The sequence below is a fragment of the Petromyzon marinus genome, chromosome 5 (assembly GCF_048934315.1).
Source record: "Petromyzon marinus isolate PM22_M1 ecotype Great Lakes invasive population chromosome 5, UKy_Petmar_22M1.pri1.0, whole genome shotgun sequence".
NCBI lineage: Eukaryota > Metazoa > Chordata > Hyperoartia > Petromyzontiformes > Petromyzontidae > Petromyzon > Petromyzon marinus.
The window spans coordinates 20563972-20591223 of NC_133671.1; the positions used below are offsets into that span (position 1 = coordinate 20563972).

Genomic DNA, 27252 nt, shown 5'->3' on the forward strand with positions numbered 1-27252 from the left:
CCCTTCTTGCCCCCCACCAACGTGCAAGTTCGAACAACGGTCCACGGACAACACCGCAAACAACATTAACAACACACGCACGAGAGTCGTAGCCTACAGAGTATTTACCGTGTTCCCAATGATATCAGTAATATTATTTAAAAACAACTTTTAAAAAAAACACGCTTTAATGAAATGTACCGTACTAGTTTCAGTTTATTTATTTTGGTATAGCCCCGTGAGCCATTCGGCTCTTGAATCGGGTGCGACCGCAACAAACAAAAACACGAACAAGAAAAACATCTTAAAGTGACTATGTGACTGTGCAAACAGAAAATCCATGAAAAAACATCAAAATATTCCTGAAATAGCACCGTATACCAACGCTGTGTGCAAAAAATCCCAGTGGGATGCAAGTCAAACAACAACAACCACAAGACAACTTAGATTAAGGCCGTCGGTCTAACTCCGTACTACAACAAAACAAACATGTCCAAACCAAAAAAAACGTTTTCCAAATCACCAAAAACTAAAGCCATAATTGCAACGTAACAGTAATCACAGGGACTGTGACCGAATTTTTTACAATAAACTACATAAATAACATGTAACACCAAGTAATGGAAGAACTCCACGACTCCATGAAGTGGCCCAGAAGTTTGCCACAACGTAAGGGGACCGTGGTCAATTAGACCCAAACCGAAACATAACATATTAAAGAGAATGTTTAAAAATAAACATTTACAAATGTGTATGATAGAATATAGTATTGTCATCAGTATGACATAAGCATACCGAGTTTGCAGTCGATACCATATTGGGAAGCGGGCAAAAATTGAGTTACAACATTTGAGAATACAACGACAACAACAACAAAGCCAACAACAACAACAGACAGAGTGAGCTAAATAAAATCGTGTAATAATAAACAGATCCGGTTTTTTTATACTCTTTGCTTCCATTCGGTGAAGTCACGTAGGTAAAAAATAAAACAATAAAAATCACGACGTTTCGGCCACAACACAAGTGGCCTTCATCAGGTGAAGGGACCGTGCTGTCTAGAGGACAGCGTTGGAGTGAAGACAGCCAAGCCCAGGTCGCGTCCTTTAAGTTGCGTGTGAGCAAACTCAAAACAATTTGACAAAGGAATTAGCATAACATGCACGTAGAGGTCCAAATGCTGCTGTGAAGGGAAATGAGCTGCTGTGAAAGTTTGGTTACCACTACTTGAATAAATATACTATACCACTGAAATTAGTTTAATGTTTGGTATGATTTAGAACATCTTTCCAATGGTTGCTTAATTTGAAGCCATCCTCTCGGTTGAAATTGTGTCTGTGTTTGTAAATCTGAATTGCCTCGTGGACAAATCTCTGATAGAAACCCGTGGGTTTGCAAAGAACCTTGGTATCGGAGAAGACTATGTCGTGATCACCCACAGCGTTGTAACAATGATCAGCCACGGCAGAAGAATTCGTTCTGCCGTGTTTCAAATCTTGATTTGTGCTCGCGAATTCGGTCAGAGACATGTCGCTTCGTCTCCCCGATTTAGCAATCACCGCAGGTACAACTCAATTTGTAAACCCCGGGGTACTGTAAGTCAGGGACGACATCCTTCACGGATGGGATCAGGTCACGGATTTTGTGTGACGTATTGAACCGGACCAGGGATCTTGTGTTTGTTTTGCTGCCGCTTGCGACGACGTGTCAATGGAGCACGGGGCGGAAGTCTGCGTTGACTTCCATACGACGTCTAAGGAGGAAGGGGAGGAGGACGAGGAGGAGTTTTCATTTATTTGGTATCGAGCCACGGATCTCTTGAATTCGGGTGGTGTCAACCGCAAGCAGCCAACCAAACAAAACCCGAGAGAGAGTGGCTCGAGGCGTAGGAGCAGCAGGAGGCGGAATCGCGATTTGGTGGACGTCCGGGCGAAGGTCCCCGCGGCACTGGGAGCCGCCGGGCCGGGATGAAGTGCGGCCCGCGCCGGCACAGCGCGGAGCCAACGCCGCAGCGCCGGGAGGAGCCCCGGGAGGAGGCTCGGGCCTCGCTCCCCTGGTCCAGCCCCTCCTCCTCCACCTCCTCCTCCTTCTTCTTCTTCAACTCTCCTGGTCCAGCCCCTCCTCCTCTTCCTTCTTCTTCTTCTCCTTCTTCTCCTCTCGCCGAGTCGCCCTTCGTCGCGTCCAGCGAGCGGAAGAGCGCCGAGGAGCCCCGGGGCGGCGAGGCGACATGAAAGCGGGCGAAGCGCGGGACGAGACCGGTGCGTGGACGTCGCGAGGGACCCCCCCCCCCCACTCTACTCTACCCCCCCCCCCCCACTCTACTCTACCCCCCCTCTACTCTACCCCTCTACCCCCCACTCTACCCCCCCTCGCCCCCCCTCGGGCTTTGTGGCCTTCGTAGGGGCGGCCTGCGAAGGCCCTGGTGCTTGTGCGGGCCCCCGGTACCCCCCTCCGAGTGCTGTCTGTCTCTCTCTCCAGTGCTGTGTCTGTGTCTGTCTCTCTCGAGTGCTGTCTGTGTCTCTCTCTCTTGAGTGCTGTCTGTGTCTCTCTCAAGTGCTGTGTCTCTCTCTCGAGTGCTGTGTCTGTCTCTCTCTCCAGTGCTGTGTCTGTGTCTGTCTCTCTCGAGTGCTGTCTGTGTCTCTCTTGAGTGCTGTGTGTCTCTCTCAAGTGCTGTGTCTCTCTCTCGAGTGCTGTGTCTGTCTCTCTCGAGTGCTGTGTCTCTCTCTCTCGAGTGCTGTCTGTGTCTCTCTCGAGTGCTGTCTCTCTCTCAAGTGCTGTGTCTCTCTCTCGAGTGCTGTGTCTCTCTCTCGAGTGCTGTGTCTGTCTCTCTCTCGAGTGCTGTGTCTCTCTCTTTCGAGTGCTGTGTCTCTCTCTCTCGAGTGCTGTGTCTGTGTCTCTCTCTCTCTCGAGTGCTGTGTCTGTCTCTCTCTCGAGTGCTGTGTCTGTGTCTCTCTCTCAAGTGCTGTGTCTGTCTCTCTCGAGTGCTGTCTGTGTCTCTCTCTCTCTCGAGTGCTGTGTCTGTGTCTCTCTCTCGAGTGCTGTGTCTGTCTCTCTCGAGTGCTGTGTCTGTGTGTCTCTCTCGAGTGCTGTGTCTGTCTCTCTCGAGTGCTGTCTGTGTCTCTCTCTCTCGAGTTCTGTCCGCGTGTCCTTCGTCTTGTCTGTGTCTAATACAAAGCGTGTCTCTCTCTGGTACTGTCTGCATCTCTACGATAACTGTCCCGTGTCTCTGTGGTACATCTCGTATTGCTGGTGTCTCTCTCTGGTACAGTCCGTGTCTCTCTGTCTCTCTGGTACAGTCCGTGTCTCTCTGGTGCAGTCCGTGTCTCTGGTACAGTCCGTGTCTCTGGTACAGTCCGTGTCTTTCTGTCTCTCTGGTACAGTCCGTGTCTCTCTGGTGCAGTCCGTGTCTCTGGTACAGTCCGTGTCTCTGGTACAGTCCGTGTCTCTCTGGTACAGTCCGTGTCTCTCTGTCTCTCTGGTACAGTCCGTGTCTCTTACTGGTACAGTCCGTGTCTCTCTCTGGTACAGTCCGTGTCTCTTACTGGTACAGTCCGTGTCTCTCTCTGGTACAGTCCGTGTCTCTCTCTGGTACAGTCCGTGTCTCTTACTGGTACAGTCCGTGTCTCTCTCTGGTACAGTCCGTGTCTCTCACTGGTACAGTCCGTGTCTCTTACTGGTACAGTCCGTGTCTCTCTCTGGTACAGTCCGTGTCTCTCTCTGGTACAGTCCGTGTCTCTCTGGTACAGTCCGTGTCTCTCTGTCTCTCTGGTACAGTCCGTGTCTCTCTGGTGCAGTCCGTGTCTCTGGTACAGTCCGTGTCTCTGGTACAGTCCGTGTCTCTCTGGTACAGTCCGTGTCTCTCTGTCTCTCTGGTACAGTCCGTGTCTCTTACTGGTACAGTCCGTGTCTCTCTCTGGTACAGTCCGTGTCTCTTACTGGTACAGTCCGTGTCTCTCTCTGGTACAGTCCGTGTCTCTCTCTGGTACAGTCCGTGTCTCTTACTGGTACAGTCCGTGTCTCTCTCTGGTACAGTCCGTGTCTCTTACTGGTACAGTCCGTGTCTCTTACTGGTACAGTCCGTGTCTCTCTGGTACAGTCCGTGTCTCTCTGGTACAGTCCGTGTATCTCTGGTACAGTCCGTGTCTCTCTGGTACAGGTCGTGTCTCTCACTGGTACTCTGTCTCTGGTATTGCCCGTATCTCTCTGGTACTCGTTGTCTCTCTCTCTGTCTGATACTGTTTTTACTGTTGCCTGTCTGGTACAGCCCTGTGTCTCTACCTGGTAGTCTGTGGCTCTGTCGTGCTGTCTTCCTCGTTCCGACCGTGTCTCTCTCGTCATGTCCGTACCGTCTCTGACTGGTTCCTGTCTCTATGCATCACACGCTTCCTGGTATCAGAGTAGCTCTGATACCAGCTGGCTTCCTTGGCCGTGTATTTATCTCAGAGCTACTCTGATACCAGCTGGCTTCCTTGGCCGTGTATTTGTCTCAGAGCTACTCTGATACCAGCTGGCTTCCTTGGCCGTGTATTTGTCTCAGAGCTACTCTGATACCAGCTGGCTTCCTTGGCCGTGTATTTATATCAGAGCTACTCTGATACCAGCTGGCTTCCTCTCCCGTGTATTTATCTCAGAGCTACTCTGATACCAGCTGGCTTCCTCAGCCGTGTATTTATCTCAGAGCTACTCTGATACCAGCTGGCTTCCTCCCTCGTGTATTTATCTCAGAGCTACTCTGATACCAGCTGCCTTCCTTGACCGTGTATTTATCTCAGAGCTACTCTGATACCAGCTGGCTTCCTTGACCGTGTATTTATCTCAGAGCTACTCTGATACCAGCTGGCTTCCTCGACCGTGCATTTATCTCAGAGCTACTCTGATACCAGCTGGCTTCCTCGACCGTGTATTTATCTCAGAGCTACTCTGATACCAGCTGGCTTCCTTGGCCGTGTATTTATCTCAGAGCTACTCTGATACCAGCTGGCTTCCTCCCTCGTGTATTTATCTCAGAGCTACTCTGATACCAGCTGGCTTCCTTGACCGTGTATTTATCTCAGAGCTACTCTGATACCAGCTGGCTTCCTCGACCGTGTATTTATCTCAGAGCTACTCTGATACCAGCTGGCTTCCTCGACCGTGTATTTATCTCAGAGCTACTCTGATACCAGCTGGCTTCCTTGGCCGTGTATTTATCTCAGAGCTACTCTGATACCAGCTGGCTTCCTTGGCCGTGTATTTATCTCAGAGCTACTCTGATACCAGCTGGCTTTCTCCCCCGTGTATTTATCTCAGAGTTACTCTGATACCAGCTGGCTTCCTCGGCCGTGTATTTATCTCAGAGCTACTCTGATACCAGCTGGCTTCCTCCCTCGTGTATTTATCTCGGAGCTACTCTGATACCAGCTGGTCTTTTCCCCACCTGGCACTGCACCCTTAACTCTCCAGACCTTTTCATATCTCTCAAGTATTGCCCTTGTTGCATGTCAACGTGTTTATCCATGTCCATCCGGTACGGACGGGCCCTTGGCTGTCATCCCCATGTAGTTGTGTGTTTATGTGCCCTTACCTTGTCCAGCTGCGACAAGCCAAAATTCCTGTGTCGCGTTTTGAGCTTTTGATCCGAGTTGGTTCAATGTCGTTTCAGTAGATTTCGACATAAACCCATATTATGTCCTTATATAATCAAAGCCTGTGCAAATCAGCTGCTTCGGACAAAGTTTTATTTACAGTAGCGCGTACATCACGAACAACTTTGCACAGCCATAAAACATAAAAATATAAATCTTACATTGTGGGCAAACTTTAAAAGTGGAGAGGACATATAGGCACGACTTGGTGTTGGAGAGCACATTTTACAATCTGGTTGCTTGAAAACATTTTTTTAATTCTAGATTTAAAGCTTTCGTGACTGCAAGAGTAACATTTTTTAAATTAATATATACTGTAATTTCCATGAGCAATTACGGTTAAAATACATTTTTATGAAAAAAACACGAAATACCACAGAACGAAGTCATCAGAAGCAGAGCCATTCGTCAACTTTATCCTATTACATATAATTTGTAACTCGAGGCTGTTATAAAGCGGCGTAAATAATAACTGTAGTGATATTCTTGGTTCTTTCGGTAATGTCACGTAGAAGGGAAACAATAAAATAATAAAAAATATATAAAACGCCACTTTTTTCAAATTTTCTTGCTGTGGTTTTCACACCTGATGATGATTGCTTGTGTTGCAGTCGAAACGTCGTGAGAATTTTGTTTTAAATTTTTATTATTTTATTGTTTCACTTCTACGTGACTTTACCGAAAGAACCAAGAATATGAATCCCTGTAGTCACGAAAGCTTTAAATCAAAACTTTGGTGATGTTGAAATGTGCTCTTATGCCACAGCCTTCACACTCCCGTTTATTATTGTGCACGGCTTAGCCGCGGGACATTTAATGGCGTGGAATTATTTTCCTTGACAGTGGCGAATTTTAATGTCCGCTGCTCGTCACCCGCAGTGTGGATGATGCTGAAAGTCACACTCCCCCAACAGAGTTCCTCTCAAGGTCGGTCAATATTAGCTCAAGGACTGTAACAGCACCTGGAGGACACGGGTCTCAAGGTAACGAGATGGGGGCGCCAGGCGAGTCGTTCCACGGTCGAGGTGGCTTCTGCTAACGAAGTGACCCTTCTTAGGTGGCCAGGTGGCTCGGATGTCGGCGTTGAATCTGGCACCGCTGAGGTCCCGGGGTTTTGAATCCAGGCAGTTGCTTGTGATTATGCCCGGTGCTCTCGTGTAGCGAGTTAATGGTCTCAGCCCCATCGCCAATGGCTGCAATAAAAAAAAACACACCCATGACATTCAAAAATGTTCTGCGCATAATTCTGCTAAATTCCAGTTATGTGAGAATTAAAAATATCGGTTTGTTACGCCCAACGATTTGGACCAGAGGTCACTTCAGGGTATGTCAGAGGTGGTAGCTCTGTGATGTCTGCCTCCCTCGACCATTGTCTAACATGTAAAGGGTTGCACAATCTGAAACTTTATTTTTGCATTAGGAATTGCCCATTGTCTTTGTCGTTCACAGATGACTTTGTTCGGCTGCCTGTGCCGAAAATCCAGCAGGTCTTCCACTGGGACTGTGGCCTCGCCTGCGCCCGCATGGCCACTCAGTACGTGCACGGCGGATCGCGGTCCCTTTTCAGATCTCCTGCGGTTGTAGTTTTGGTTTCATCAGGCCGGGTGGCTGTCTGGTCGCAGCGCTGGACTCGCATTCACAAAGTTGCGAGTTCAAATCCCCGTCTGCGGTTAACTCGGCCTATCCTTTTCTCAGTGGAGTTGATAAAAATGAGTATCACTTTTTGGCAGTTAACCATTATTGTCCGATACAGAGATTTGCTCTTGTTTGTGGTAATGTGTAATATCTACTGCCACTAACTCAGGGCTGCTAATGAGAATTGGTGCCATGCTCCTTTCACATATTTGAGATTTACATTGCCTAGACAATTGTCTTTCAGTGCGTATTGAATGTTATCCTCTCATATATGGTGTCTCCAGGAACCTTGGTTTCTCTCGCATGCCTATACTGTACATCACACAGCCCCTTTGTCAAACCACTGCTGAATGAATGTCTCCTCATGCTGTGTAGGTTGTGGGTGTTTACCATACTCCACCGTGCTGGTCAGTGTGGCTTTGTGAATGGGGACAGGGGGCAGGGACTGGTCTGAAGATCACTCACCAGTAATGTTAGCTGTGGCTGGGAATTGAACTTAGGTCGCCGAGTTCATACTACAAAACACAACCGACTGCCAACACCCCCCTTCACATATGTATTGAGGGGGAATTCGCCAACTCTTTTGACAGACGATTCCCAAGACTCACCGAGGGTCTCCTGGGAAAATGTTTGGTGTAGGTACGTGCGCGGAGTGGGCGAGGAGGAGTTCCAGGGCGCGTGCGAGCGGCTTCACCTGCGCGACAGTGTGTGGACCATCGACCTGGCCTACCTGCTGGTGGCACTCAATGTGCGGCACCGCTTCTGCACGCAGACTGTTGGTGTAGACCGCGGTTACCGGAACCAGGCGAGAGCCCCTCCCAGCTTCTCCCTCCTCACCTCTGGCCTGTCTTGTTCCCTGAAAGCTATGCTAACGCCCCATCCATTTTGTTGCACTGTCCCATACTGAGCCCCGTCTCAACAACTGCATCATCAATCCAAGCTCTTATGAGTCGTGCATGGCCTTGCTTTCCTGGGACCGAGCCTTAACTTACCATCTTGCCTTGAATTACAGTCTTTGTCCCATCACTTGAAACCTATTTGCAAAGTGCAGTGTCCCCTAGTTTTTGTGGATAAAAGTGGTCACTTAAAGGGATCTTTAAGTGAACACTTTTAAAAAGAACAATACACATGTAAGGACAAGTCAATTCACAATTGATCTGGGGAGAGAAGCATTGACACGAGACACTTTGACGAAGTGGCTTTGACAACCATTGGGTCCATGGCTCTTATCACCATCGAAATGTCACACGCTATTTTGCAGAGCTTTTACCGCCGGCACTTTGAGACGGATGAAGAGAGGGTGAATCGGCTTTTCCAGATGGCTGCCTCGAATGGAGTGGTGGTGGAGAAAAGGTTTAAATACAGTTCTCTTTGACACTCGTACATCAGTTTTCATGTACATTCAAAATAAGTCATTATTTGCAGAAGACAGCTCCTTAGCTTGATCACAATGCAAGGGTGGGGAGCCCAGATGACTCGTCGCCGCACGAGATATACCAATTCGAAATTGCACGAAAACAACATTTCTCCATCACTGTAAGCATCTTCGCTGCACTTATCGGGTACTAGAAATATTTTTTTCCTGGCAAAAATGTGGTTCTAATTTTAGCACTGGCAGCCACTTCTATCACTGCAAGCGGCTCTTGCAGTGACAGAAGTGACTGAAATGTGCATTAACGTGCGACCCGTCAAGGGGTCTGAAAGTTCCATTCAGCCCAAATTAACAAAAAGGTCCCCTCCACCCGTGCCATAATGTACACGCACACTACCGTTTAACACACGTTGTCATTGAGTGTTAACTACCGCACGTTGCCGTTGTGGGTACGTGCTTTTCACGGTGCGCCGCCCGTTCCTGCGTCAGGTCGGTGTCAGTAGGAGAGGTGGAGCGCCACTTGGCGGGCGGCCACATCGCCATCGTCCTCACGGACGCGTCCGTGCTGTCCTGCGACCTGTGCCCCCCGTCCGCCGACGCGGGCGGCACGACGGCAGCGGCGGCGGTGTCCGGCGGAAGCCCGTATTCAGAGGCCGGCGACCTCGGCGACGGCGTGGACGGGGACGCCGAGCGACGCGCCGGCTGGTCGTCCAGCCTCGTCTCCGGCTGCTGCTGCTGCTGCTGCTTGCCTGCGCTGGGCGCCGACTGCTGCGTGTTGTGCCAACGGCGCCAAGAGTACCAGGGTCACTTTGTTACCCTGTGTGGTTACAGCCGCTCCGCACGTGCCATCTTCTACAACAACCCCGCCTTCTCAGACCGTGAGCCCAAGCTAATTGAGCTTGCTGGACGCCACCAGTACCAAGCAGACGTGTGCATTACAACCTCATGACGATGTTTCTCAAAATTCCGGGCCCTCGTGACCTGCCCCGACCCGCCGATAACCGATGTTTGTCGTCTAACGGTAGTAGTTATGGTGATCTGAACCGAGAGCGGAAGCAAGGACTGGAGTTTGAGAAACACAGACCTAGGATGCACGCTCATAACCAAAGTCAAGAATGAGATGAGGTCGTGCTTTTGCTCACTCCTCTCCATGTTTCCCTGCGATGACCCGACCCCTCCTCCTCTACCCAAAGGACGTTTGTCACCTTTGCAGTATCTTGAGATGCAGTGGCATTCAGACACATGTTTAAATAACAATTGCATCTTATTTTGTGCTGTCTAGTTGCGTGGACACAATGTGACGAGAGTGATGTCTGCGTGTGCGATTCACACAGGTATGTGCAGCTGCACTGTGAAGAACTTCAACGACTCAAGGAAGAGTTACGGCACAGACGAGGACATTCTGTTCATATACAAGGATTCCTAGCTCAGGTCCCACCGACCCACCCCGAGACCTCATCACAAACTACCTGCAACAAGGCTGCTCAGTTGGCAGTAGATCCCAGGCTTCACTTACTGCGAAACGATCAGAGTGTGATTGTTGAAAATTTACTTTTTTATATATATAACAGGGCTTTTACACTATTGGAACAGTTAAGCTGGCTATTCATTAGACATGTAATGATTCATTTGAGCATGATTCGATGAATTGGCACGGTTCAACCTGTTTTGTTTGTACCATCTTGTCCATACTGGCCATTTAGTTTTTATTGTCCATCTATACGGCATGTTTTGTCCCGTTGCATTTTTACCGTCCCGTTCTGCCTCAATCAGTTTAAAGCGTTAACTTGAAGGGAATTCAATGAAAACGTATATCCTTAAGACACCCGATTTGGTGGATCGAGCATAATAGCTGATCCGTGCCTAAAGTCATACTTACAAATTGAAGTGCGACTGCCCAATCAGACACCGCCAATACCGGGTAAATGTTGAGCGGTTAAATCGTGAAGGACCGGCTCAGAAGCCAGGCAGGATAACAACCCAGGCCATTAACAGGCGTCGACCACGTGCCATTCATAACCGCTCGCCAACCCCATCTCCTGCGGAAGCGGAGGTGGCTCGCCCATCCCGTACCACAGTTTTTTTTTTTCCCATCCCAAAGCTACGACGTTGCACATGCCGGACTCTCCTATCTGTAAGGAATATATAACACGAGCCAAAACGCACAGGGGCTGCTTCCATCCCAAAAAAACTTGCGCGTGTGTGCAGGGACACACTTAACACTCGGTCTATTGTGGGCATCTCCAACGTAACTCTGTGAAGCCGTCCATCTGTTGTTGTTAGTATGCACTTGTGTAAGCTGGCTTTTTTGTTTTGATTGTGTGAAAAAGGGTTTCGGTTTGTTCTTTAATTTCAAAATATCGGTTTCGTTTGCCATGTCCAGTCACTACTTATGCACTTGCGTGTGTGGCTGTGCTCGAGTCGTGCAGCAGGTGTGTGTGTGTGCGCATGTGTGTTCAGGTGTGAGGGAGCGTGCGTGTGTGTGCGTGCGTTTCGTGTGCGCTGCATGCGTTGCCGTGTTTGCCAGAAAAATGCAGACATTGGGGGAAAAAACTGTGAAAATGTGTCTTCACCAAAACCAATGTACCTTATCGGATCTCGCTTAAATATTTTAATAAAAGTTTTACATTTATCAAAGGAACAAAAAAAAACATTGACATCAATCTCCAAGACTTACCACTGAAACGTACGTCAATATTGTTCCCATTGAGGCCATTCTGCTCGTAAGCTTATAAAGTTCACCGCATCCCGAACGCAATCCGCTCATACATTTTACATCGTGTGTATACTTTGTCTATTAAAAGTGCTTCAGACGATGGAGGGTAAGACTAGTACAGCAGAAACAGCAATGGGTTTGTACAAATGTAACAAGTTATATTAGACCTAAATGCTTGTGTTAGTGTGAGGGTGGATGTCCCAAGCGTGAGTTAGGCGAGCTCCGACATTCTTAGTGCCACATGGGTTAACAGCTTGTTGCCAACGTGCCCCTGTGTGAGGGTGCAACTTCTGTCGATGAGCCCACACCAGACACTTAAATTGTTGGTACCGCCTGAGATTGCAAAACCTTCTGAAGTACCGATTTATTTAGATGGTGAATATGAATTAATTATTTGATAACCCCACTCATTTGAAACAAACTCATTTGAAATGTTCATCACATATTTCACGGTTGTTGGCCAAAAAAAGGTAGAACCACTACGGTCATGCCACCTCAGGTGAAATGAATAAGTTCATATTCATAACTAAAGTTTTACTACATTAGGTGGTACCAATTTCTTCTCTGGCCCATAGACAGAGTAAGTGCAGTTGTGGAACGATCATGTAGCGCTGTGCCGCTTTCTGAGTGCACGACCCATAGCAACCGAGGGTATGTGCGCGTTTGTGTGCGCGTGCGGGGTGAGCTACGCCCAGCACGGTTACACGCGCACGGTGGTGCGCTCGGTCATGTGTGTCGGTACGTGCTGGTGAAACTATATGTCGGGACACGCGATGTCCACACACTGCCTCTCCGTGACGTGCTCCGCTAGCGAATCGATCACGTCCAGCAGCAACTCCCGACTCAACGAACGGAGTTTGGGCAACTTGGACACCTTAACGCAACACAAGAAAACAAATATACGAGAAGCATGATGAACGGGCAAACTCAAGAAACGGCAAAACTGAACCAAAAGTTTACAAGTCGTGCTCAAAACAAAATACTGAGCAAGTGCTGAAAAGGAAACGAGCTCAGCGCTAATGGTGAAATAAATGTCATCAGGTTTGTGCCTTAAAGTGCAGGCCGGTGAAAGTGCAGCGCAGTGCCATGCATAACTCGGGACGGGTTAACTCGGTCACACGCGGCTGGTGGGAGAGCCACGTGGTCCAGGTGGCGCCAGAGCCCCCGCTGTCATCAACTGGCACAGAAAGCGCAGCGTGGCACATTTGACGCGCGCGAGACACGAGGCGACGCTGTCCTTCAAGAGCTCCACCAGCGCCCTTCCACCCAGCGCTGCCTTGGTGACGGCGCCCCCGTCCGGCGGGGCGACAAGAAGTGACCCCGTGACCCCCGCGGCAGGGGGGCCACGGCAATCGCTTCGCACCACGCAAGCGATGACGGTGTTGAACGGCGGCGCTAGCCGTACGGCACTAGCGACCGGGTGGGGCCGGGTTAGGGGACTGCGGTGCTGCTGCTGCTGCCGATGTCGGCACCACCGCAGCTCATGCCCTGGGGGGCGACCCACCTTGGTGAAGTGGTGCACGATGATGTGCAGACAGTGCTTCTTCATGTCGACTGCCTGCGTCTTGTCGGCCGCCTCCAGGATCTGAGGAGGTGCCTTAAAGTTACGTTACCCACAGCTGGTGTGGTGCATCCTAAGCAGAGCCGACGTAGGCACACGCTCGAGCTGTTTCTAGTTGTGGTTTTTTTTTTAAGTGACAGAACAAAACTTCTATCGTTTCCAGCTAGTGTGCTGAATTATTGAATGAAAATATTTGCAACTTTTATCTCAATTGAACGGCATCCATAATGCATGATCAATCATTGACGAGAAGCAGTACAGCTGACATTTACACACGCTCAATAAGTGGCCAACACGCGGCACGAATGCCGTTTTACAAACTGGCTTTGCTCGCACGCCCGCCCGCGCGCGCACTCACCTGCAGCACGTTCTGGAAGGTGACGTTCATCTCCAGGTTCTGCTTGCAGTACGCCTGCAACCGGTTGTTGGTGAAGCCGTAGTAGTACGGTGCCGAGAACAAGTAGCTGTGCAGTGGCTGAGGGTCAAGGGTCAACCGCAAGCGGTACGCATCCCAAGGTTCAAACGTCCTTTGCCAACATCGTAGTTTTTCTTTTCAAACAGCCAATTGTTTCCCTCTGCAATCGAGTAATTTTGCTGGTGGCTTTTATAAGTTTACACAAAGGGCATATTTATATTCTTGGTTCTTTCGGTAAAGTCACGTAGAAGGGAAACAATAAAATAATAAAAATATAAAATAACATTCTCACGGCGTTTCGACTGCAACACAAGCAATCATCATCAGGTGTGAAAACCACAGCAAGAATTTTTTTTTAAAAAATAGCGTTTTTTAAAAAAATGAGCACCACGGAGAGCGATTTGGCAGTTTTTCAGATGGACGAGTCCACCTATGTTTGGAAAAGAGGAGGGGGGAGACGAATATTAATGGGTGCGGTCTGAAAGCCACCTTAAGCATGATCAATCAATTAAGACCCGAAATGGTTTATCAAATCCTTCCAATGATTGCTAAGCCAGAATCCATCTTCTCGGTTTAAATTGTCTCTGTATATGTGGATAGCCTCATGAACGAATCTCTCATGGTAGCCAGATGGCTTGCAAAGAACTTCTGTCTTGGAGAAGTCAATGTCATGTGAGCCTCCTGAATTATAACAGTGATCTGCCACGGCCGAGGTGTTGGTCCTACCGTGTTTCAGGTCTGCTTTGTGTTCACGAATGCGGTCCGACATGTCGTTTGGTTTCTCCAATGTAACTACTACCACAGAGGCCGTGGCAGATCACTGTTATAATTCAGTAGGCTCACATCACATTGACTTCTCCAAGACAGAGGTTCTTTGCAAGCCATCTGGCTACCATGAGAGATTCGTTCAAGAGGCTATCCACATATACAAACACAGAGACAATTTCAACCGAGAAGATGGATTCTGGCTTAGCAATCATTGGAAGGATTTGATAAACCATTTTGGGTATTAATTGATTGTTCACGCTTACAGTGGCTTTCAGACCGCATCCATTAATTTTCGTCTCCCCCCTCCTCTTTTCCGAACATAGATGGACTCGTCCATCTGAACAAACTGTCAAATCGCTCTCCGTGGTGCTAACGTTAAAAAAACGCCACTTTTTCAAATTTTCTTGCTGTGGTTTTCACACCTGATGATGATTGTTTGTGTTGCAGTCGAAACGTGAGAATTTTATTGTTTCATATTTTTATTATTTGTTTCCCTTCTAAGTGACTTTACCGAAAGAACCAAGAAAATGAATCCCTGCAGTCACGAAAGCTTTAAATCAAAAGGCATATTTATAATTGCCTGAAAAGTTAAAACTCAATTGCAAGTAAAATTGTAGTCCAGTAATTCACTGACTGAAATTACAAAGAGCACAATTTAAACTCGAAAATGCTTTAAAGGAGCCTCCAAGGGAAGGAATGTGCCTGGGAGGACGTTAATTGCAGAGATGAAACGATTGATGGAATCATCTGGTGCGCAGGTGTTGCTTTTTCGCAGGAACACGACAGACGGTGACCATTTGGGGAGGCCGTCACCCAGCAGTTCACCGACCACGTCCGAATCACCCTGAACATCCACGCTCACTTGCTCACTCGCGCACGCACAAGGATACAGAGAGTCCTCCGGCGGCATGTTGACGTCGCCGTAGTAAATGTAGCGCAGCATGGAGGCGAAGGCCTGCCGGCTGGGCACCATCTCGCCGATGGAGATGTTCACCTTGCCGTCCTCCGGCATGAAGGAGCGAAACATCGCCTCGAAGTAGCTGCTCGCAGGGCACCGGCGAGACGGGGGACAGGGCAGCGGGTCAGCAGACGAGGAACGTGCGCGACCGAGCTGCCTCGGCGTCCGAGTTCGCAGCAGCTTGCCCAATAGGACGGAGCGGTTGAAAAACGTTGGAGAACAGCGGAGCCTTTCATCGACAAGTTTTAAGTGTTGCCTAAAGGGTATGCATTCGTGCATGTTGTGTGTAAGAAATTGGATACGTGAGCGTGTGTGGGGTAATGGGACGATCATTGACAAAAGTGTATGGCGCACTACTAACCCGATAACCCGAGTTCGATTCCCGACCACGGCTAACATTAGTGCCGAGTGGCACCATAACTGGTCCTGGGCCTCTCCTAGGTCGGCGCATGCATAAATGAGGACCTGGTGCAATCTGTAAACACTACCAGCCCCTGGTGGTGTGGTTAGGGTGTTTAAAGCTACAGGGAGGATTTTCCTTTGACCTTTTGGAACAAAGACCAGCGTGGATCGTCATGTGAGCAAATACTGGCATTGTATGACAATGTTCACTTGAGGGTCAAATGCAAGGTCACAGCTTTGAGCCAGCGTGAAAGTTTGCTTCAGCGGCAACCGGGACACAATCGCAGGGGGAATGCATGCAGCAGCAGCAGCAGCAGCAGCGCGGGCCACCTTGAGCGTGCGGCAAGGATGGCCTTGTGCGCCGGCGACGGCTGTCCATCCAGCAGCAGCGTGATGTCACAGAACTCAAGGCCGCCCCCCTCCAGGTAGCTCTTCATGTCCTGCACCAGGGACGTTCCTGAGGGCAGAGATGACGAAGGCGAAGCCGGCCGGCAAACCGTGGTGAAGAGTGAGAGCCAGGGAATAAGTAACGTACAAAGGCAAAGATCCTCCCGTGTAGCCTTAACACACTGTTGGGTCAAGTGCTGTTAAGCGAGCACCTATGACGGCCGGCACAGCACACGAGGAGGTGGGTGACCGGCACCACGCCCGGCCGCCTTTGTCTCTCCAGTGGCGATGTTTACACACCGCACCAGGTACTCATCTGAGGCGGGGTCGTCCTAGGGGAGGCCCAGGACCGGCTCGGATAATCGTCACTGGTGTTGGCCGTGAGCGGGAATCGAACTCGGGTTACCGGGTTTGTAGCGCAGCGCGCTGACCGCTAGGCTAACCGCTAGAGACGGAATAAACAACGCACGTACACATGCACGCACTCATCCCCCGTGCAACCACGTGGGCACGTGCTCACCGATGTCGATGGGCTGCTCGGGCTGGCTGCTGCGCGGCGGAGGATGCTCCTTGCGCCGGACGATCTGCACGATGAGCGCCGGAAACAGGTTCTCAAACTCTCGGCTCATGATCACCTGGCTGAAGTGGGAGTCCTTCACCACGAACTTCAGGCAGTACTCCTGTGCGGGGGAGGGGGGGGGCGCAAGCGAAGAGAGGGAAGGTCAATTGATTCGAACGAGGTAAGCGATAAAAACGGGTGGCCTCAGAGCTAACCGGGTGGCACACAGCGATAAAACACAACCAAGGTAGACGGGTGGCTCAAAGATCAGACAAGACAAAGATCTCTCGTACAGCCTTAACGGACTGTTGGGGTAAGTTGCTGTTAGCGAGCACCTATGAAGGCCGGCACGGCACACGACAGGGTGGGTGGCCAGCACCACGCCCGGCCGCCTTTGTCTCAGAGGTCAGAGAGCACTGAGACGGCACCAATAAGGTCCTGGGTTGGAATCCAGGTGTGGCCACGAGTGATTCAGCGAGTGCTGGATCACCGCTTGATTAAGATGTGTAAAATCCACAGTCGTTTATTGTCAATGCACTGCTGGATGAGGGCCTCCCCATTTACAACGCCACTACCCACCGACATGGCGCTCCCGCGACGCCGATGCCGCCGTACCTTGAGCATGTCGAGCTGCAACATGTTGGCATTCTCCAGCACGGCCAGGACGTTGCCCAGGTCCACGGACGCCTGGATGTACTGCAGGCACAGCTGCTCGAGCCGCGCCAGCGCAAAGCACAGCGCCAGTCGGTACACGTCGCTCATCAGCAAGACGTCCTGCACGTGGCCTGGTGAGGTCGCGCGGTGCTGGGGTCAACGTGGGGCGACGAGCGAGCGGGGACGGCGAGGGGGTGGAAGGGCGCGACGCGGTGCACGGCGGACGGTCGGCACCTTGCACGCAGTCACCGAGCTGCTCAGTTCGGCGACGCTTATTCTAGCATTGCGAGTCTGTAGAAGCTAAGTATGGGCTCTTTTTATTTTTGCAAGAAAGATATGGGAGGTCACCATCCGATCCATATCGTTGTTTTTTTCGCCCTTGTGTGGCGCGTGTAGAATCTACAGCGGCTGCACTGTTTCAACAAACCAATCACAACGTATATCTTAATCGGAAATAATTTACTCTATTACATTTCGCCACGGTATACAGGAGTTCGTGGGTTCGATGCCGGCCTTTGACACCTGACATTTAGAGTTTGCGTGTTCTCCCCGTGGTCGCATGGATGGATTTTTCTCCGGCTCCTCCGGTTGTTCCCTCCACGTTTATAAACACGCGTTTATAAATGTAATTTGGCAGCTATACATTTCCCACGTGACAAGCCACTTGGTTGAGCCATCATTTGTGGCCAGGTCGCTTCTGAAAAAGAGCTACGTAGCTCAGTGGTCCCTTACCTGGTGAAATAACAAAAATCGCTTTTAAATCATGGAATTATATTCCGTGCGCACGTACAGAACGATTATTTTTAAAGCGGGCGAATAGAAGAAAACCTTTGCGCGGGTACTGTATGCGGTCCGTGTAGAGGAACTGCAGCAGCATCTCGAAGGGCTGCGCCTCGGCATTGCGCACGGCCACGCGCAGGGCGGGCGACGTGAGCGACTCGGGCGACGGTCGGCAGCCGGCCGCCTCGCGCAGCGACAGCGTCAGGCTCTCCTTCTCGCCCTTGCTCTCCTCGTTCTGCTTCTGCCGGCCGCCATGGGAGAAAGCGGAAGAGAAGGGATATTGGCACGCCACCGTCGCCGATCGCCACGATCATCGTCGTCATCGTCGTCGTCGTCGTCGCCATCACCTTCCACAACAGGTAGACGGTAATGGCCACCGGAGAAGATAATCGTCATCAACCTCACCATTAACCGTGACCATGACAGGAAGATAACCATTATCATCAATGTAAATGCCATCGTCAATATCAGAGCAGGATGATAGACATCATTAACTTCACCATCATCCATCACGTACAGGACGAGTCATCGCTGTGATCACTAATGTCCTAAACCATATGATACCACCATCCTTACAATCTTCCACAGCAGTGACAGCCATAACCACCACAGCAGGGTAGAGACCGATAATGCTAACAGCAATGGTGATGGATCGCCATGACCACCATCACCACCATGTGCTCGTGAAGCCGCGGGCGTTGGCTTGCCTGCTTGGCGAGTTCCCTCGCCTGCACGATCTTCTTCCTCAGCCAGCTGCTGCGTGCCGTCACAATGGCGATGTGGGCCCTCACTCGCTCCTCTTTCTGTGCGGGCGGGGGCAGGGGGTGGAAGGGGAGCACCACGAGCGAGCTGAGTTTGCCGTGCCGTCGTTTCTTCAAGCACTCCAGTTGCCTCCTACACGTATAATCACTCATTGTCTGCAATTATCATCTTAATATATAGAAGACGAAAGAGCTTGAATTTTTTGGAAGTGCAGGCTCCCTGCCCGGCTGCTGCTTACCAGATTGTAACAATTTTGTATGAACGACTATGCTATAAATACAACTAAAACATGATAACAAAAATCCACATTCAACAAGGGAAAACTCACAAGGTTCCAAGTTCAATGTGCAGACGGGCATTCGATGTACTGGTGCGTGTCTACATATGTTCTTGCGTGTGTGTGTGTGCGCTGGTGCGTGTCTACATATGTTCTTGTGTGTGTGTGTGTGCGCTGGTGCGTGTCTACATATGTTCTTGTGTGTGTGTGCACTGGTGCGTGTCTACATATGTTCTTGTGTGTGTGTGTGCGCTGGTGCGTGTCTACATATGTTCTTGCGTGTGTGTGTGTGTGCGCTGGTGCGTGCATGTGCCTGTGCATCCTTCACCTCCCCCACGATGAACTCGACGTCGCAAAACTGACGGTTCTCCCAGAGCCGCCCGTAATCCTCGTGCAGGGTGCACTTGGGGTAGGAGGAGAACTGCGTGGGCAAAGAGATCAACGCTGCTTGTCAGGTGGGGGGGGGGGGGAGGCGTTCCACTTTATCAGACCGTCGGTGGCCTCAAGCCATAGGCCATTCACTGTGTGTTTTTTATTGGCAGGACAAATCCACTGCTGGATGAAGGCCTTCCCAAGCCAAATGGGTCATAGAGGTTATTTGACCACACTCAAACTGGTCAGTGCGGGTTGTGGAAGGCAGTGAGCAAAGACGTTGGAGAATAGTGCACTGTAACAATGTATTTTTCTGCAATGCCCTCTACTGACAATGCAGCGCTACAGCACCCTAGAAAAAAAATGCATGGCGATAGATTGAGACGAGAATGGAGAGGCAGACAGAGTTCATGAAGACTCTGGAAGATTGAGGGACTTGAGAGACAGAGATACAGAGGCAGGCTAAGATACACAGAGGTAGGCAGGGATGATCGTGAAGAGTCTTCTTCTTGTCGTGTGGCTGATGCAGATGCAGAGCAACAACCACAATTTCACATTCAGGTGGTCAAGCGAGATAAGCGTGTCTGGAGCAGTGGAGTGTATCGCTGTGATGTCTCCTTCGTATTTGTGGATCGGGCATGACGTCATTATACGTTGCACGGGCAATTCTGAATGACCATAGTTTTTGATTTTACATTTGCGCATCAGGTATCCGCATCTGCCATGATTTGTGCAGATGCGATTAAGGGTGGACCATGAGCTTTGTGGAAGATCCAGACAGTGAGAGCGACCTTGTAGTTATTCTGAGACTGGACAAGGAAGCAATGCACGGGACTGCGGACAGGCGTGCTGTGAACCCGTTCATCAGAATATTTATTTAGATGAGCGAATGAGAAGCCTAGCTTTCCCCAGACTCCAAGACGATCGTCATGGGGATGTGAGCGGAAGGGTGCGGTGGAGGGGTGTGGAATGGGGCAGGGGGGCGGGAGCCACCTGGAAGCGGTACATCTCTCCGCTGCGCGTATTGTTGTCCACCGTGCCGCCGAAGATGTACATGGCGTCCCCGATGACGGCCGCCGCGTGGAACACCCGCCCGCTCGGCAGCTGTGCGCACAGTGAGGTCGCGCAGTAAAGAGACGCGGCCCAGACACGGCCGGCTGCCACAGAGTCCACAGCGCCGAGTTGGCACCAAGGAGATCCTCGCTTTCGAATCCAGGCGGCTCGACCGTGATCGAACATTTTGTGCGGCCGCCAATCCTTTCTACTTGTACACAAACTTTACAGCAACTGCACCCACCTGATAGCCGTTAGACAAGTGAAGCAGTGGAGTTGAAAAACACTGCTTTGAGCAACCCTAGCAGTAGCACAGCATGGTTGGCAAGGGCCCTTGCGCAAGCAGTGAAATGGAACCCCTGTATCAACTTCCCCACTGTTTGTAGCCTGGTTGCCCGGGGCCTCGGTGGAGCTGCACTCAACAGCTATACCCAGTCGCTCGGCAGCCCGTGCTAACGAGCCTACCCGTACCCATGTGCCCAGCAATGCTCACAAGCATCGCGTCGATCACCTCGCTGTCCGGGCTGGCCTGCACCACCTCCCAGCTGCGCGGGTCTGTGTCATAGCTGTGCAGCTCGTTGGGCAGCGTGTTGTCGGCAGCGCCGCCAAACACGTACAGGTGCCGGTCAAACGTCACCATCGTGTGGCCGTAACGGCGCTGGGGTGGCGGGGGCGACCCACGCAGAAGGTGCTCCGTGGGGATGCGGCTCCAGCTGGGTGGCGGCAGGGGGGGGGGGGGAGAGATGCGGGTAGAGGGGGAGAGGGGAAACAAGCGAAATCGTGAATAATTTTCCCATCGAGGCGTTTGTAAAATTATAAAAGGCTGGCCGCGCTACAGTTGTGCGTTTTAAAAAGGTCCGTGGCAGCCGAGCAACGGAAACGGTGCCAAGAGTTAAATAAATTCGCAGGCGACGCCGCTGTGGCCGTGGGGCTGCAGCTGCTGAGGGGCGCGGCGATGATGGCGAGGGACGGCGGGACAGAGGAGGGCTGGCGTACATGCGCTGTGTGAAGTGGAACTGGAAGAGGCTATTGGTGATCTTGGCGCCGCTCTGCCCGGAGAAGACGAACATGCGGTCGCGGCACACGGCCACGGGGAAGTTGCAGCACGACGGTGGGATCTCCCCGCTCTGCTCGATCTGCGTTACCCACGGAGACAGAAAAAAAACAAGATCCCCCCCCGTTATAGCTTTTGACAGACTGCTGAGGCAAATGCCGTTAGCAAGCACCTATTAAGGCTCGCACACGACACACGGCACACGAGGGGATGCGTGGCCAGCCCCTACACCCAGACGCCGTTGCCTCTCCAAATGCTTATGTTTACAGACCGCACCAAGTATTCATTTTAAGGCTGAGTCGACCTCGGGAAGCCCCAGGGGACCGGTTCAGATATTCGTCGTTGATCTTGGCCGTGAGCAGGAATCGAACTCAGGTTGCCGGGTTCGTAGCGCATCATGCTAACCACTACTGTACGTGACAAAGGCACGTGTGCCCAAAAAAATATACCCTATTTATTCACTGTCAAAAGATGCAAAATTGCTCCAAAAAATGTCCTGCAAATTACTCTATTGGAATGTACATAGCAATCAACACCCCCTACTGCAGGACCCTCAAAACCTTACAACCAAAAACAAGAACCATTTCCTGGATGCACAGACCGCGAGCCTTACCTCTTCCCAACAGGCCGCTTCCCGATTGAGCAGGCATATCGTCCACATGTCGTTCAACCTGCAGTGATAAACCGGAAGTGCACACACCAGCACTTTATTTCCCAGTGCTTAGGTTAAAATGGAATGCAACACAATTTGGATTTAAATAGCGTCCCTTCTAAATGCGACGGCGCCTTAAGATACTGAGCAGAAATAGTCGGGACTATTTATATTATGCAAAAAAGGGGGCAGACAGGCACTCAGTCAGTGGCAGAGAGGGAAAAAAGGTCTTTCATCTTCACTTGAATAGACGCTGGGGGCAGAAAGCAGATAGCTGAGGGGGGATTCCAAACTATGGGGCAGCAGAGGAGAACTAATCACACATTCCAATGCAATAATAACAAACTTTTTATTGCATTGGTATATTTGTGAAAAAACTGCCACATTATGATGACTCTTAAGCTTCAATGTGAGCTCACAGAGTCCATTAGTGGAGGTTCTTTCCCATAAATGTCTCAACTCCTCTCTCTCTCCCACACCCCCCGACATCACTTACCGTGCATTGCCATCGTATCCGGCAAAGATCCACAGCTTGTCCTCGTAGACGGTGGCGCCGTGTGCGGAGCGTGCTACGGGGAGCCTGCACGCGCCGCACAGCGTCACTCAAATTCCGCTCACTCCGCGCGCAGCATAACAATCCGTTTGTTCAATAAGAATATTATTCAGTGGCCAGGGATGCTGCCGTAGTGTAATGGCTAGCACAATGGAATTGGGATCCAGAGGTCGGTGGTTGGATTTTCCAGTGCGGCAAGTTTCTTGAATAACCCGCCTCTGTCCACCCAGCAGTGTAAATGGCTATACCAGTTAGTGATTCGGCAGGTCGTTTGTGGTGGGATGACGTGTGCGTACTCACATCTCAATCAAACTGTCTGGACAATGTGGAAGAGTAGGCCAAAACATCCTTTACAGGGGCTCACTCAAGTGGAAGGGTCTGTTGTTGAGGCCCTTTCACCAGCAGTGGCGTCAGCAGATAATTTCAGGGCAGCACCTTTAACTTTACCTATTCAGCATTCTCATGTAAACATTAACAGTGTTCACCAGGCCTGCCGACTCACCGGCCTTCCACTTTCCACTCGGTCCACTGCCCGGTGGCGAACTTGTACTCAAACATGTCATTCTTGTTCTTGAGGTTGGAGTTGGAGTAAATATCGCCCGTGTAGCCGCCTGAAATGTGAACAAATGCCCGCAATTAAACATTTATAATGAATCACCATAAGTCGAATCATTTCAAAACACTGGACAATAAAGCCGGGACACAACAACAGTGTGAGCAACAATGTTGTCAAGAGAGCGTGAACACATTCACAACGCGAGCGGGAGGTGAGAATGCGCGGCCCACCGAAGACGAACATGCTGCTTCCGTGTACGACCGCGGAGTGGTGGTAGCGTGGGGCAGGCGGGACGCCCATCGTGAATGCCCTGCAATGCACACGAACATGCATGTACAGCCCTATGTCAATCTACTGCTGGATGAGGGCCTCCCCATGCCGTCTGGGTCATTGGGGGAGGGGGGTGGAGGATTTGACCATAATTTTCCATGCTGTTTTTTTTACTTCATTTCCTCCATTTCATTTTTCAGAGGCGAAACAAACCCACGTCTGTGATTTTTTTTCATTATTAAACTAACGGTTTGCAATTTTTTTCCACAGCATTAGAACAAAAAAAAGATCACTCCCAATGGAAATCTATGACACGGTCTACATTCCATCTATTCACGTAGAGCAGCGGTGGTGAGCCTTTTCTGGGGCCAGAATAGGACTTCCAAAAACCTTTTTGTGGCTATGCATTAGCACGAATCTCTGTCACGACTGTCACAAGAGGTACTTGCAGTGTCAGAAATGACTGAGCTCACTACAATTAGAAACACGGTGTTGCCAGGTCGAAAATACTCCCATCTAGTACCCAATTATCAGAGCACTCAACACATTCCACATGACACTACTTTAAAAGAAAACATACATAATACATACTATACGACATTTCTGCCAATGATCCTTCTTATTAGCACGTCTGCTCTCGGGAAATGAATTTTAAGGCAGTGTTATCTACAAATGTGTTGTTATTTGCACTTGTGCTCAACTGTCAGTGCAACATGACCAAATAATTAGTACCCAATTAGAGCAGCTAAGAGGCTTGCAGTAATGGCTAAATATAATCTATATGATAGTGCTCATGTAGTCAAGGGATGGATGTTCCCAACCCCTGCTGTATAGGGATTGTCTTGTGATTCTGACTACTGCAGTCACATTACAAACACACCAAAGAGACTCACCTCCCCCAGGAGCAGTCCTTTACATCAAACCTCAGCAGGTCGTTGAGCATATTCTTCCTGCATGAAAAGACAAAAATAAATCGTGACCCGGACCCTAACCCACCAACGGAATGACATGTGCAATTAAAACGTCATACCTTAATCTACGGCCCTCTATAAATCCATTGCCGCGTGAAGGCCTCACCACAGTGTTATTCATGTTGGTTATTTGACCAAATTTAACCAACCAGGCAGGGGTACCCCAAGACCTGGGCCAGATATCACTCACCATTCAATTCAGACGTGGCTTGGGATCAAAACTCAGGTCACCGGGTTTGCAGAGCACCGCTTTGGTTAGGAAGTCAACAAATAATTTCCCTCCGATGAATGGACTGCCTCTCTCACTGTAGGAGCGGGCAATGTCCCAGCAATTGCTGGCAGTGTAGAACCGTCCCTCGGCTCGTTTGAGCGGGGAGTCACTCTCACGTTTTGCCTTTGGTTGGGAAATGACATTGGGTCAAGACAAGACCTGCTGTGGGCATCACAGGGCAGTGTCGCCAAACTGCGTCACCTGTACTTCTCATGCTTCCCCGTCTATCCACGCGTCTTTAACCAGCACAGACAAGCAAAGCGAAGTTTTGGTGAAATAACCTCCACGATCCGCACCGCGTGGGGTGGCCCTCATCCAGCAGTGGATTGACAAAAGGGCCGTACATAAGCACGCACCCTCGATGCATGTGCAAAACCCGCCAGCAGTTTTCGGAGGAAGTGCATTTATCCACGAACAAAAAAACTAAATTTGAGCAAATGACAGCAGCAGTGACGAAGTGATGTTACAACTGTGGAGTCGGTTTCCATCTCATCAGGACTCATCCGCAGAGCGCAGTGCAGTAGTCGCCGCCGCAAAGTTTGCCTCTGGAAACCACTTCCACACACACACATGACGAGGCCCCATGGGCTTGGCTAACAAGAATGGTACAGACGGCGAAACCAACAGGTCCCTGCAGGGTGGGCTGGTAGGAACATTGGAATTTTGCGCAATTTTATTACACCCAACAGCACGAGATTTCACTTCGTTAAAGTATTGAAAGGGGACGGACGGACGGACACATTAATCTATTGCAGGCTGGTACACTCAGTTTACAACTTCGTTCCTACCAGTACAACGCTTCTCTAGATTTAAAGCTTTCGTGACTGCAAGGATCCATACTCTCTGGTTCTATTGGGTAAAGTCGCGTAGGCAAACAGAACCAAAGAGCATAACGCTTCTCTCTTATCTTACGGTTGTCCGGCCCTGCACGACTGCTGTAGTATTCTGTCACGACGGGGTTTTTACCCTCGTCGTTGACAGATTTAGACGCGTAGGTGGTGGTGGTGGGAAGGGAGGGATAAAGAAACATTTGGGGCAAAGACAAAAAACACTTCACCCATTGTCTCCTCCGAACACGTAGATGGCATCTTTGTAGGCGACCACGGTGTGTTTGCTCCTCCTGGCAGGGGACGTAAAGAAACGTAACGATTACTGAAGCACAAAGCACTCGCGTCAAATCATTGCAATAAATCATTCTCGCACCTTCACTCATTTGCGCTAAGGTGGGGCGGGCGCGCCCTTGTCATTATCCCCCCCTGTAACGATGTCATCGATTATATCAATGCAGACACCAATAACAGTATGTCGCTTTACAGTAAATCTTTTTTTAGTTTTTCCTCGTTAACGGAGCTCCAAACTCATTATCTCCCAAGATCTGGCCACGCAAGCCAGAGGAGCTAGGTTCAATAAATGAAAAGGTCCGCGGTGCAGTTTATAAATTTAATCGCAGCGACGTTACGTGCGGCCTAACCCCGGACACGGGGCCTCGGCCTCGCCTGCTCACCTCGCCCCGACGAACTCGTCACAGGGCGGCAGGCGCCGCCAGCGATGCACCGTCTCGAAGGGCCCGAAATTCAGCGTGAGATACTCGACGCAATCCGAGCAGCTGTGGTCAAAGTCGACGTTAGGCGCCACGTTGGTGGTGGACATGGCGGTCCGTTTTGTTCACTCGGTTTTTGCTCTAAAATGTGGTCGAAGTGTAAATTCGCCTCGGTTTGTTTTGGTCGTGAAGCTCGGCCATTGCCGGTGACGGCGCAGGGGGAGAGGGCGGAGGCGTGGTAGCACCTCCCCCCACCAATCCCCCCACCAATCCCCCCACACCAATCATCCCACCAATCCCCCCACACCAATCATCCCACACCAATCATCCCACCAATCCCCACACCAATCCCCCCACCAATCCCACCACCAACCCCCCCACCAACCTCCCCCCACCAATCCCACCAATCCCCCCACCAATCCCACCAACCTCCCCCCACCAATCCCCTTACCAATCCCACCAATCCCCCCCACTAATCCCACCAAATCCCCACCAACCTCCCCCCACCAATCCCCCCACACCAATCATCCCACCAATCCCCACACCAATCCCCCCACACCAATCATCCCACACCAATCATCCCACCAATCCCCACACCAATCGCCCCACCAATCCCCCCACCAATCCCACCACCAACCTCCCCCCACCAATCCCCCCACCAATCCCACCAACCTCCCCCCACCAATCCCCCCCACCAATCCCCACACCAATCCCACCACAACCCCCCACCAATCCCACCAACCTCCCCCCACCAATCCCCCCACCAATCCCCCCACCAATCCCACCAACCTCCCCCCACCAATCCCCACACCAATCCCCCCCCACTAATCCCACCAAATCCCCACCAACCTCCCCCCACCAACCTCCCCCCACCAACCTCCCCCCACCAATATCCCCACACCAATCCCCCCCCCACCTCAACACCCCCATCCCCCCACCAACCCTCCCCAATTGGCCAAGGGGGTGGGGGAGTCCCATGACGTTCTGGTGGAACAAAACTTTAAAAAAAAAAAGTTTCGCGAAGAACCGTGGACAAAATTTCACGCTTTGGGAGTTCTGTTGAGACGACGAAGACGATTGGAAGACGCCGATTCGAGAGCGTAAGCAGGCA

At 50.6% G+C, this 27252-nt stretch overlaps 2 protein-coding genes across 5 annotated transcripts; one reads left to right on the forward strand and one right to left on the reverse strand.

Annotated features, from left to right (window-relative positions):
• Positions 1–1387: 1387 nt before the first annotated feature.
• On the forward strand, positions 1388–11780 carry GUCD1 (guanylyl cyclase domain containing 1). Of its 3 annotated transcripts, XM_032947351.2 has the most exons (6): positions 1388–2237; positions 7053–7137; positions 7878–8043; positions 8500–8591; positions 9100–9488; positions 9945–11780. In XM_032947351.2, exons 1-6 carry the CDS (start codon positions 2207–2209, stop codon positions 10034–10036), a joined length of 855 nt encoding a protein of 284 aa, XP_032803242.1. In that variant the 5' UTR covers positions 1388–2206; the 3' UTR covers positions 10037–11780. The 3 variants fall into 3 exon arrangements, with proteins under 3 accessions (XP_032803242.1, XP_032803240.1, XP_032803241.1); XM_032947349.2 differs by lacking the exon at positions 1388–2237 and having other exon boundaries at positions 6191–7137; XM_032947350.2 differs by lacking the exon at positions 1388–2237 and having other exon boundaries at positions 6191–7137; positions 7878–7986.
• Positions 11207–26397, reverse strand: LZTR1 (leucine zipper like post translational regulator 1). Of its 2 annotated transcripts, none has more exons than XM_032947348.2 (20): positions 26106–26397; positions 25659–25721; positions 24253–24309; positions 23320–23399; positions 23036–23144; positions 22477–22560; positions 21942–21999; positions 21271–21410; positions 20786–20987; positions 20215–20325; positions 19178–19270; positions 18518–18613; positions 17859–18051; positions 16992–17161; positions 16338–16497; positions 15761–15887; positions 14961–15110; positions 13246–13351; positions 12831–12911; positions 11207–12200 (listed from the first exon to the last, which is right to left on the reverse strand). In XM_032947348.2, exons 1-20 carry the CDS (start codon positions 26249–26251, stop codon positions 12081–12083), a joined length of 2346 nt encoding a protein of 781 aa, XP_032803239.1. In that variant the 5' UTR covers positions 26252–26397; the 3' UTR covers positions 11207–12080. The 2 variants fall into 2 exon arrangements, with proteins under 2 accessions (XP_032803239.1, XP_032803238.1); XM_032947347.2 differs by having other exon boundaries at positions 20768–20987.
• Between the last annotated feature and the right edge of the window lie 855 nt (positions 26398–27252).

Coding starts and splice junctions, on each gene's coding strand:
- LZTR1 (XM_032947347.2), bottom strand. CDS start 26,251: ATGTCCACCACCAACGTGGCGCCTAACGTCGACTTTGACCACAGCTGC. Junction 22,561..23,035: donor GAGTGGAAAGTGGAAGGCCG/GTGAGTCGGCAG, acceptor CGGCGCGTGCAG/GCTCCCCGTAGCACGCTCCG. Junction 12,201..12,830: donor TCGTGCACCACTTCACCAAG/GTGGGTCGCCCC, acceptor TGTTGCGTTAAG/GTGTCCAAGTTGCCCAAACT.
- GUCD1 (XM_032947349.2), top strand. CDS start 6,953: ATGTCTGCCTCCCTCGACCATTGTCTAACATGTAAAGGGTTGCACAAT. Junction 7,138..7,877: donor TGCGCCCGCATGGCCACTCA/GTACGTGCACGG, acceptor TGTTTGGTGTAG/GTACGTGCGCGGAGTGGGCG. Junction 8,044..8,499: donor ACCGCGGTTACCGGAACCAG/GCGAGAGCCCCT, acceptor GCTATTTTGCAG/AGCTTTTACCGCCGGCACTT.